Source organism: Dasypus novemcinctus, chromosome 10 (genome assembly GCF_030445035.2).
Source record: "Dasypus novemcinctus isolate mDasNov1 chromosome 10, mDasNov1.1.hap2, whole genome shotgun sequence".
NCBI classification, from domain to species: Eukaryota; Metazoa; Chordata; class Mammalia; order Cingulata; family Dasypodidae; genus Dasypus; species Dasypus novemcinctus.
The window spans coordinates 59,794,353-59,806,732 of NC_080682.1; the positions used below are offsets into that span (position 1 = coordinate 59,794,353).

Genomic DNA, 12,380 nt, shown 5'->3' on the forward strand with positions numbered 1-12,380 from the left:
GGCAGACATCTCGACTTCAGACTTGTGGCTCCAGACCTGAGAGAATAAATTTGTTGTAAGCCACTCCGTTTGTAGCAATGTGTATGGCAGCCCTATGAAACTAATACAAATGGTCATTCATACCAGGAAGAAAATGAAACAGGGAGATCAGATCGTGGCTCAAGTCCGGTCTCGGAGCACTCACAGCGGAGGTGGCATTGGAGTTACCCGCGGAGTGGGCAACAGAAAGCACAAAGGGCCCAACCTGAGAATGACCTTGGTGGGTGTGAGGACCAGAAAATGCTGGAATATGGGAAGTGAAAGCGAGAGCAGTGAGGAGATGAGGCTGGTGCTGCCGGTAGGGGCCAGGTCTTGTAGGGCCTTGTGGACCATGGTAAGACGTCTGGATTTTCTCCCAATTGAAACTTGTCTCATAAAGATGTGACAGTTAAAATGACCTGCACATTCCCTAACTTGTCTCGAGGAGGAAGGAGGGAGTTCTCTATTAAATTAGCAAATATGGGTATATTCTGAACATTCTAGTAATTGAATTTTTAAAAAACAGGACCTTTACCTCTTACTCATGCATCCCACCTGATGTTTAATTCATTATGAATAATGACATCATAGATAGTGTATGTGAAGCCAAGCACAACAGGTCACATGGAAAATCCTCAGTGAGATCTTTATTTCATTCACTCCTTTACAAGGTGGAATTTCAACCTGTCAAAGTTGCTTCTACCAGTTCATTCAGTGTCCTGGAATATCACCTTGACCTTCCTCCACAGAGAAAGCTGTCCTGGGGGCAGGTCCCTCGGGACAGGGGTGGGACAGCACCCTCCAGGCTGTTTCCACAGGACCCCACAGCCTCCTGCCTTTAGGGGAACAGCAAGGAAATGGACTGCATTACTCTTCACTCTTAGAGAGAAGGCCTGCCTCACTTACAGGTCAAAAAAATTCTCTCAAGTATATTTAAAGTGTTGACTATTTTCCTCTGGTTCTTCAGATATCTGACATTCATCTTTTCCTTACCTAAAACTACCTTTCTTTTTCACATTATCTTTCTTGTTTGTTATTGTTAAAACAAAACGAAGATTTAGATTTATTGTGCATATTAGCAGGTCTGCACATAAAAACGTACAGAGGTTTTAGATTCCATTTACAATAACAGCTCCAAGTACTAAGTCAAGGAGGAAGAATCTGAAACACTGACTTTCTCTGAAAGGACCCTACCTAGATTAAACCACTGTAGCCTAACCAGAATTTTTCCTCACCAACTACTGAACAGTGGCAAATGTGAAAACATTTTCAGATAAAACACATAGGAGTCACTCCATATACCACCCTCCCAACGCACCCAACTTCTGAAGAGCAGGGCTTTTTCAAGCTGTATTTCCCTTGAGCTTAAACTTAAGGGGGAAAAAAAACTTTAAAAGGCAGATTTTAGTAATGTATCCTCATTGAGAATTTACCAAGATTTTTGTTTTGCAAGAAATCTTACTGAAAGGATAGTGATCACTATTTTCAGTAATTATCAAGTGGAAAACAATTTGTACCCCAATCTGAGGTACTAAAATCACTTTTCTGGAGACACAACTGGTGTAAATTAGCCAAGTGCAGCAACCAGCCAAGACGGTCTGCCTTGTTAGGATGAATGTTTCAAAGTTCATCATGATTTTTTGTGAGATCTTCCCCATAATTGGTGGCTTGGCTTCCAACAAACATGTTCCAGTTCTCCAGTATCTCCTCTTTAGTCAGCTTTTCATCCTGTAGGGGAGGACAGAGGTCTGTAACAGAAGCTCTTGAAACTATGAGTAAAAAGTTCCAGTATAAAGTTCATGTTAATTCACCGACTTGCACCACTGTAAGCACCACGTTTAATAATTAAGAAACTGCTGGGTACCTCCTTCATCTAGATTACCTACACTGGAAACCCCAAAATGGAGCAGCCTCCTGCTGTAAAAGCTAGACTATAATACGTCAGTTAAGTTGTCGAGTAATTCACAAGCTACAAGGACTGCTGGTCATCCCAAAACAGGCACTAAAGAATTCCACTCCCGCTTTTGGGCCTAACTGCCTAACAAGGAGTGGTGATCAAAGTATCAAAGTGGGAACAGGCAGGACTTCTTTCTAAATCTTTTTTTTTTTTTTTTTTTAATGTGGGTATGTATCAATAGATACTACAATGCGGGGCATCAGAGCCAGAAGTCTGAGCTTGCCTGAGGATGTCTGGGCTCTGCTGCCTGGAATTCCGTGGGCCTGACACATGACAGGTGTTTGATAAATATCCACTTGCTGAACAAATGGATGAATAAGTTGGTCCTTAAATCCACGTCCTGCCCACATCAAACAAACCTACCGGTTCTGCAATCTTAGGAGATGTGACTTAACATGAGTCTTGTGGCCTAAAGACTATGCGGGAGTGTCTGGGCCTCCTTAGCTCATGACATTGGCTCAAGTTTGCAGGTCACTCCTGTAGGGCAGGCTTGAGAAACGTCAACAAGGACCCGGCCATGTGGGTCAACGCTATCGCCAAGGAAGCAAACAAAACCAATCTTGTGTCAACTGGCTCCCTTCCAGGGGCAGCTCCCGGAGAATGCCAAGTACCTTATTTTTGTCCGATTCATACACCAAGTGCCTGGCCTCGGCCTGAGCGTGGTCATAATCCTGAGGGAGGATCCAGTGGCGAATCTCATCCTTGTCCAGCTTCCCGTCCTTGTTCAGATCCCGGAATTCACTAAACTGCTCCCGTTCTGACAAAACCCAGTCTGGCTCAGGGCCATTCTCCTCGTGGGAAAACATATCCGCTAGAAGAGAAGGGTGTTTTCCCGTCACAAAGGTAAGTGGGAAGGCAAACGTCTGAGATAACTGGACCTCCTGGGTTTTTGGGAAGGTGATGACCAGTCCAGAGACCTAACTCAAACGGCAGGGAGGGGGGCAGCTTCTCAAGGACAATGACGCAGGAATTTATCCACTGTGACTGCCAGTGGGTGCAACAGAAGCTTAGGAGCCAGCAGATGAACCCAGCCTCCGGACTTCAGTTCAGTGACCGTGATTAAGTTACTTAGTTCAGTGACTGAGACTGAAGTTTCCTCGTCTGTAAAATGGAGATGATAATGTATAAAATCACAGGGTTATACTATGAAGACCAAATGTGAAAGCCCTCTACAAACCAAAGGGCACGCTCCGGGAAAAAACTAATACTAATGACCAACACCGACCACTTTCTAGGGTCCAGACACTGTACACAGGATTTCTTTACAACTGCACTTCTTCATTTGATTTTCACAGCATCCCTGTGAAATAGTTCATTTTGTTATCTCCACTTTCAGGATGAAAACATCCTTAGCCTTGCCTAAGGACCCACAGCTAGAATGAGCTTGAGCCTGCAAAAGACAGGGACAGCACTTCCAACCCACAGTCCTAACCACTGTTTGTTACCATTGTTTATATCATTTCCAGTGAACTCTCTTGTATCTCATTTTATTTGATCCTATAAGATAGATCATCCCATTTCAAGAATGACAGAAAGGAGAAAGAAGGCATCGTTTATCCACTTTTTGCTTCCTCACCAAGTCTTCTTGGAAAAGAGATACACTGCGGGCAGTTTTTCTTTAAGAGAAGCACAGCCTGGAAATTTGGGAGGCAGAGGGAGTAGGGGGTGAATGAAGGAAAAGAAGAGGCAAGACCCTTGGTTCAGCCGCAGAGTTCAGCCACAGGGTACACTGCACTTGGCATTTGCGCCATGCCTTGCAGTTCAGAAAGGGCTATTGCATAGATTGGCTAATTTGAACTTCATCCAATCCTGCTGGAGCACGGAAACAGTGCTGCTGATCACAGTTGCATGTACTCAGAGCTTCTAGGTACTGCTGATCCCCGGTCAGATTTTAGAGTCTTTCCCCTGAGACCTTTCACTCCGGCCTTCTTGGCAACCTGCAGGATCTCCACTCCCATTTCACAACGGCAAAACCGTCAGGGTGATGAAGGGTCCCGTCAGGGCCACGGGCCGACTACTGGCCAGCCTAGAGGTGGTACCAGCTTTTTTGTCTTTTCTCCAGGGAATGAGGTCCAGTAATGCCTCTCTGATACTGGACTGCTAGGGCTGACCTGAAACACCAGGCTGGAAGGCTCTGCCCACTGGCGGTCACAGGAGCGAGACCTATGGGTCGCAGCTGTTGCTAAAAGAGACGCCTGGGGGAAGAAGCCAGACATGTGGGTGGAGGAAGGTCACCCAGGTGGGGCAGCTGAGTGGAGCCCCGGGCCAGCACTCACCAATGTATTCATCCTCATCCACGAAGCCATCCCCGTTCTTGTCGATGTCCTCCAGAGTTTCCTGGGAAGGAAGGGGGAAAACAAATGAATCTGAAAATTCTAAATGTTATCTTCTTCTGTGCAGCATTTACCGATGAATGCTGGCTGACTTCTGGCTTGTCTTTACCTCCCTGAGTATTAGTTTCTTATCTGTAAAAACCAGACAGGAGTGTCTGTCTCTTCCCCCCCCACCCCCAAAACTTTAAGAGCAGAACCCTCTCTTCCAATGAAACTGTTCCCAGGAGCTCAGGCTTGCTCCAATTTGTATCAGGAAGCACTGCCAGACAACCATCTCCACTACCCAGTCAAAACAGCCCCTGAGGTACCTGAGAACCATTAGCCTAGATGATCCAGTGCTAACATGCTGGGATTATGAACATGAAGTTGACGTCAGAAAAATATGAAAGTGGACAATTGAAAAATAAAGGAACATCTGACTTTTCAAGCCATTATGTTATATACTGGGTACATCTGACTTCTTAAGTTTTGGCAAGAATCAGAAATTAAATGTTTACGGTGCATTGTCTCAGTCATGCAAAGGGAAACCTTGGTGGATGGAAATAGCCAACCTAAGAGTAGTGGCTGATCCAGAAGGCACCTAATCCACTTGCAGTTAATTTCCTATCACCCTCCTCCTTCGACAAATTAGCTATCGCAAAAAGGATGCTGGGAGTTAAGAAGAAGTTACTCGAAGGTCATGCTGGTCATGTGGACCTGTCTACCAACTGAGTAACTGAAATATCCAGCGCTGACTATAGACAAAAGCTTCAGCCACCTGTGTCCCAGCATCACAACAGCAGGAACTAGCTTAAGATATCTGCCCAGGAAATAGGAGATGGCATTTATTTTAATTCATTTATTTTATATTTTTTAAAGATTTAACTAATTAACTGATTTCTACCCCCGCTCGCCCTCATGTTTGTGCTCACTGTCTCTTCTCTGTGTCTCTTCATTGTGTGCTCGTCTTCATTTTCAGGAGGCACCGGGAACCAAACCTGGGACCTCCCATGTGGGAGGGAGGCACCCAGCGGTTTGAGCCCCCTCCATTCCCACTTGTTGTGTCTCTCATTATGTTTCCTTGTTGTGTCTCTTCCTTGTGTCAGCTTACCACACCAGCCCATTGTGTCAACTCACTGTCTTGCTCTTCTTTAGGAGGCACCAGGAACCGAACTTGGGACCTCCTATGTGGTGGGCAGGTGCCCAACTGCTTGAGCCACATCTGCTTCCTGGCATTTATTTTATTGCCAGGGAAAAAGAAGACATTTGGGACCCAATGAGACAGTATGGAGAACTACACTGGGAGGCCTGACAAGCATCACCATCCTGTAAAGCCTAAAGCCTGAACCATTCACCCTCCAAAGACCCATCCCTAAGGACAGCACCCTTTCCAGCTCTAGTTTTTGCCTTTAAGTTTCCATATACTTTTTGGGGGAGAGGTACTGGGGATTAAACCTGGGACCTCATTCATGCTAGGCAGGTGCTCAGCCACTGAGCTACTCCTGCTCCTCCATATAATTTAACTATCCAATGCATTTCACTTCAGAGTCTATTTCTAGTTCCCTCAAAGCTGAAAAACAGGGCAGAGACTAGCTAGTTGGTCACCAAATACTCATGCTCTTCCTGGGCAAATAGCTAAACTCTATTTCTAAGCCTTCTCACTTTTGGGTGGAGCCAGTGGAACATAAATGGAAGGGATGAGGCATTTCTTGGCCACAATGATTTTAATAGGTCGTGCCTTCTCCTCATTGCCCCTCTTTCCCTGTCTGCCAGCTGCTTGTTGCCAGGATGAACTCGAAGCCACAAGATGGCAAAGCACAAGATGAAAGTAGCCTGGGTATCTGACTTAGTGCCTGGATAACTGCCCAGTAGATCCACCTGACTGGGAATACCTGCACTGGACTTGGGATGAGTGAAAAATAAACTTTCACGTGTTAAATGACTAAGATTGGGGGCTATTTGTTACAGCACCTAGCCTGCCCTGACCAACTGACTAGGTAAACTGGTGTTCCCCATGCATTTTATTTCACAGCCCTTCTCCAATTTCCCTCAGGCTGATAAAGGTTCTCTCTGGAAGAAGGGACAAAATTTTAGTGTAGCTAACATTTAGTGTAGCTTTCTCTCTCAGCCCAGTCTCTTCCTCTGTCTTACCAAAACCACGATTTCCTTCATATGCTCGAACTCCTCGGGGTGCAGAAAGGCTGTGAACTCCTCCCGAGTGGCCGTCTGGTCACCGTTGAGATCTGCAGCCTTGAACCTTCTCTCATCACGTGGCAGCATCTTTTTGAAGGTTTGATGATCTGAAGTGTCATGAAACTCTTCGGGGTTTCCTGTAAGGTGCAAACAGGAAAGATGAAATTGTGCTGCTGAGGAAGGCATTTCTTTCCAAATCACTCATCCTTCATGTGCAAACGGTAGACCTGGGGCAAAAGGCCCCGTCCTACACCCTAACCTACCAAGTTTTTTAAAAACATTTTCCTTCAGAATGTCTTTAGTATCTGTCCTTTCATGCCACACATCATACAGGCTCTCATGGCTTATCAGAGGCATTCCAGCCAGGGGTGAGAGCACAGACTTCAGGCCATACTAATGCCATACTTCTCTTTCCAGAACTCTGCTTTCATCATGTCATTTCTTGATCCAGAACACACGAGGCTCCCTAGGGCCCACAGCATCTTGTCTAAATGCCGTGGCCCAGCTTTCAAGAGCTCCCTTCATCTGGCCGCGTCTGTGTCTGTGTGTGTCTTTGGAACTTTCTCTTCAGGCCTGCCTCCTCATTGTCTCTGTCGTGCACCCAGCAGCTTGACACTCTGCCTCTGCACCACACTCCTCCATCTTTCCCCCAATCCCATCTGTCTTATATCCTAACCCTTCCCATTGCTAAAGGCATTTCTGTGCCTGACCCTTCCTACTGGCCCACCTTCCCCACTCATCTCTACCTCTCCAAATAGAAACCCACCCTCCTCCAGGAAGTCTTCCCTGACTACTCCACTCCCCACCCTTGGTTCATGCCATCTGAAACTCTGCAGCATTTTGAAACTGCCACACAAAAGCTCCCTTCCTCCTTTGTTCTGTGTGCATGCCTCTGAGGCTGTAAGTTCAGGGAGAGCAGCAAACTGGTAGGTCTCTAGGCATCTTATGTTAGTCCCTCAACCCCATCCAGCCCCTAATTAGGATTTCACTCAGTGTAGGCAACTTGGTACATACTTTGTACTTGCTACCTAGGAGGTTGTGACAGTGTCAGGGCCCCAGTGTGTAACCACTCCCACAGTCCTCTCACCTAGATAGTAACCATAGGTGGCTTGTTTGTATTCTTCCCAGGAAATCTTATCGTCTTTGTCCCGATCATAATCCTTCCACACTTTAGCGACATTGTCATAGATGTATCTTTTCTGCACCCGTTTGATCCAGGTTTTCAGTTCCTCGGTGGTGACAAAGCCATCTCCATCACTGTCGATTCGGTTGACAATCTTCCTGTAGTAAAAAGACCATGAGGCTATTATCAAGGCGTGAGTGATCCTGGTCCAATGAAAGATCAAATACTGCAGAATCTAAGATGCATAAACAATTAAAACAGAATCAATTATTTAATGATCCTGGGAAGGATCAGACAGTTTATCCCTTCCAAAGATGATACGCCTTCACTCCAACCAGTGCCAGCGGCAGACACTGCTAATGGACCGCACCCTCTGTCCTGGTACACCCAGGCGTGGCCTCGGAGTCCTTCTAACACATACTCGGAAGACAATCACAACCGGCTGACGAGAGTTGATAGATGAGATGAAAACGATGAGCCTTCCCTAACGTAGTCCAGCTCCCTCATTTTTGTAGTGGAAATTGAGGCCCAGAGAAATTAAATGCACTCAGTCCTCTTGGTCTCTTCCGTGAACCTTGGTGGTCCAGGCTTCCCTTTCCTAGAAGGTGGAAATGTTGCTAATAGCTTTTCCATGATTTTACCAGATCACAAAACTAAAAGACTAAACCTCACGCATCTTCACACTTATCCTCAGGAACTCACAGTCAGGCACCGCAGCACTCCTTCAACAGCCTTCGTATTGGGCCCACCTACCGTGTGCCTGGCATGCTCCAATCCTGGGGCCGTGGTGGTGAACAGGCCTCTCAGTATCCAGCGGCAACCAGGAACAGAATCTCAGGCCAGCACAGAATGCACAGCGCTCATTTATGGAAAGGACAGCATCTAACCTACTCCAAACCAACATCTAAGCCAGCTCGGCCTAACACATAGTAGGCACTCGGATAAATCTTTGTTTTAATAAGAGCTTAACCTTTCTCGTTAGAAATCTCAGGCATGAGATAGTGCTCAAGGATATAATCTGAACACCAGGACCCCCGTCCTACCTCTGGCTCCATCGTCTGTGTGATCTGGGGCAAATGACTTGACCTCTTGAGCCTCAGTTTCCCACCTGTAGACTGGAACTAGAAACATCTACTTCACAAGGAATACTGTGAGGAATAAAGGAAAGAATGTGTGCATTTCCTCCCTGAAGACAGTGATCTACACTAGGGGCAAGAAGAAAACACACACCCAGCAAGAGTCAAGACAGAAGCAGAGCCTCCAGGCAGTCCAGGGCAAACAACTGTCCCCCTCCAAGCAAGGCCCCCCACTCCACATCACACAAGGGCTGCCACACAGCACTCGAGGTCCAGAGGTGTCAAGAGAAACCAGAAATGGGGATCTTGATGTGATATCACCCAAATCTAAATGTGATTTACATTTTTTTCAAAGAGTGTGGCATGTTTGAGGCCATGTGTGTCCCGTGGGCCCCCATTTTGCAACCCTCTGGCCTAGATGTCTCCGGGGGCCCTTAGGGCGGTCACGTTTTCAGAACTGATGGCCAGGTGGAGGGGACAGAGCTGCACAGGTCCAGTCAGCTCCTCCCCCCTGTAGCAGGAGTCGGAGGCTACTATTCTAGAGGACTGGAGATAGCAAGGAGGCTTCTCAGGCTTAGCCGGTGGCAAGCTGCCCCACCTTCCACTCGCCTTCCCCGCTCCAGCCTGGATTTCCCTTCCAGGTGAGTGATGCACCCACTACCCATGAGGGCTCAGGCCAGAGACCCGGATGTCACCCTGGACTGCTGCTTCCCTCTTCTCCCCCATGTTAAGTCAAGAGCGGGAGCTGCCACCAGTTCCGTCTTACTGGATGTCCCGGAACCAGTCCTCTCCTTGCCTCTCCCCTGCCTCTGGTCTCCCCAGCCTTGCCTCAGCTGCGTCCTCTGCCCACTGCCAGTCTGACTTTCCAACAGGGTTTCAGGATGATCACATTGTAACCACCTTCCTCTCACTAAGGTACTTCCTGCTCTGCCCTTGGTTATCTCTCCACTCCCTCCTCCCACTTCTTCTTCCCTGTCCCTTTACTGTCCCCAAATCCTCATCCCCCAGAACAGATTTCAAAACGTTTATAAACAGGCTCTCTTGGGGGATGCCTCCCCTGCTTATACATCTGGCAACCTGAGTCATCCCTCAAGCTCTGACTGGGTGTCAGCCCCAAACCGGGAGCTCTTTCCTCCCTGAAGCCGTGGGGCTCCTTCTCCCTAATGTGTTCTTTATACTTTACATGCCACCACCACAGCGGTTATCTGCCAAGTCTGCTTAAAGAGTCTGGCTCCTCCGCATTCAACTATAAACTCATTGAGGCCAAAGCATGAGGTTTCATCTTTGTACCTGCCAGGTACACAGTGCCTGGCTCACAGTAGCCATTCAAATGTTGGCTGCATGAAACAAATGAAAGAAGTTAAGGTGTTCAGTCAAGGATCAAACTCAGGGCTACCCTATCAGCCCTTGCTTTCACCACAAGGCATATACCCATCCTGATGAAGGCATTACACTGGAAGGTGTAAGAACGGAAACCACAGGATGCCCTACTCCAAATTCCAAAATCTCTCCTGGGTCTCCTCCCTAGTGACAATGCTGCAAAGTGGCTGCCACTCAGGGCTCCAGGATAAATCAGTCTCCAAGTGCCTCAAGGCAATACAATAGACTGAGTGCATCAATGGCACCCATTGTTAAGTCCCAAACAAGAGGGGAAAGAACTTCTCAGCAAAATAAAAGGTGATTGTTCGTGGGTAACTTTCAAGTTCAAAGGTCTTTTTATCACAGTCAGGCAGATGGTGCACCTGCACAATAGTATAATTTAGCCTCCTATCCTAACCAAACACATTGGCCTTTGGTACCTTCCATCAGCACAGGGATGGCTGTGCTTTGTTATGTACCAGGACATGAGAATCCTGCTGTGACCAGGCCTGGTGCCCAGTCCGCAGAGCTGCTCCCCAGTCCAGCCTCCAGCTGGGACCAAGCTGGTTGCTGTAGAAGCGTGTGCAGATACCTTTGCACAAATGTCTGCCTGTCTCCCCAGGGGACCTTGGGAGGGTAAGAGGAAATGCACCAAAGTTTCATTTCCCAGATTTGGTTCCTAAGTACCTTCAAGAGTGAAATTCACACGCCACCAAGCCACCCTCCAGTTTTTCTGCCCCCAGCAATTAGCTGCCAAATAACTGCCTCTGTAGATATCTGCTAGGAAACAGAAACTGGGGGACCAGTTTCCATTGCCGCCCACCTCCCCTACCCCCTTCTTAATTACGGGATTTTTGTATTCCTAGACCAGATTTACCAGGCAATTAGGCAAAAGGCAAAAGCACCCCAAAGCCAGCCCAGAGACGGAGATCAGGAATCAAGCCTCCCCTCGTCTGTTCCCTTCATCTTTTATCCACTGATGTTCATCCTTAAATCTTCTTAGCAGTGCCTCAAGGTCCCCTTCTCTGAGAATGGGAAGAAGAGAAAAACTACAAGGGCGGGGAAAAACTCCTGTCACAAAAGGCCACTTTGGACAAACTCTTCTATAGCACACTCTCCCCTCCCCTCTGATGCAACCAAAGGGAGGGGGCGGGCCCTCGCCGCCCTGGCTCCCACGGCTACTGCCACGTTCTCGCCTCCCCCGCGGGGAGCCACCCCGGCCAGGACGCTGCGGGGGTCCCCACGCGGGGGTCTCGACGCCCGCAGGCAATGTGCCTCGGCCCCGCCGCCGAGCCGGGCCGGCCCCCGCCCTCGCATCCGCCCTCCCGATTTCGCTTTCGCTTTGCGGCGCGCGCCCCGCGTGGCCCCCTCCCGAGTGGCCCCCGCGAGCACCTGCCCCCTGCCCGGGGGCGGCGGGGCGGCGGACTCACCCCAGCCTCTCCTTGCTCTCGTCGGGGGTGAGCTGATCGAAAGTCTTGGAGTCCTCCTTGCCCAGGAAGGCCTCGTGGTCGTACTGGAAGCTCTGGTTGTCCTCGGGCGGCCGCTCGCCCAGCTCCGAGTCGGGCCGCACCACGCGCTCCTTGCGCACGGTGGGCTTGGCTCGCAGCGCCCGCGGCGCCAGCGCCAGCGCCAGCAGCAGTCCCAGGGCGAGCCGCAGGCGGCGGCCGCGGCCACCACGCGCCATGGTGCGGAGGAGAGGGCGGCCGGCGCGGAGGCCCGGCGCGAGCGAGAGCCGCCGACCTGCACTGGCGCCCGAGCGCGGCGGCGGCGGGGCTGGGACCGGCGCGGGGGAAGGGACCCGCGGCGCTGCAGCCAGTGCCCGCCCCGTGCCAGAGGCGAGGGGCGCGCCCCGACCTCGGGGTGGGGGGGAGCTGCGGGCTGCCCCCGCTCACGCGCCCATTGGCCCGCCCGGCCGCGGGGGGAGGCCCGGGCCGCCGAGCCACGTCGCCTGCGGGAGTGGTGGGCGCCGGGCTCGGGTTTCACCTCCGGCCCCTCCCCGCGATCTCGTCGCGAGGGGCGGGCCCAGGCGAACTGGACAGGGGACTGGAGGGCTCTGGAGGAAACGGGGTAGAAATTCCTTTTCAAGCAACAGATGTTCACGATAAAATTCCCTCTCTCTTCCTCCAGTTCAGGAGAGCTGAAGGGAGGAAGGCGCTGCCCCTCCTCAACTTGTAACTGGGGGCCTGAATCGCACCCCAGACCTCACCTCGAGATGGGCCGTTTAGCCAAACTCAGTCCCCCTCACCAGAACTTGGAGTCTGGTTACAAACACAAGAGACTGGAACGAGACCAGGATGGACAAGGTCTCCCAGAAACAGGGGTCGCAAATTCAAAGGCGGAGA

At 49.8% G+C, this 12,380-nt stretch overlaps 1 protein-coding gene across 1 annotated transcript; it reads right to left on the minus strand.

Annotated features, from left to right (window-relative positions):
* Positions 1-638: 638 nt before the first annotated feature.
* On the minus strand, positions 639-11,888 carry RCN1 (reticulocalbin 1). The gene is made up of 6 exons (XM_004446885.5): positions 11,469-11,888; positions 7,568-7,761; positions 6,439-6,617; positions 4,252-4,312; positions 2,587-2,786; positions 639-1,746 (listed from the first exon to the last, which is right to left on the minus strand). The coding sequence occupies exons 1-6, from the start codon at positions 11,720-11,722 to the stop codon at positions 1,639-1,641; spliced, it is 996 nt and encodes a 331-aa protein (XP_004446942.1). The 5' UTR covers positions 11,723-11,888; the 3' UTR covers positions 639-1,638.
* Positions 11,889-12,380: the final 492 nt, after the last annotated feature.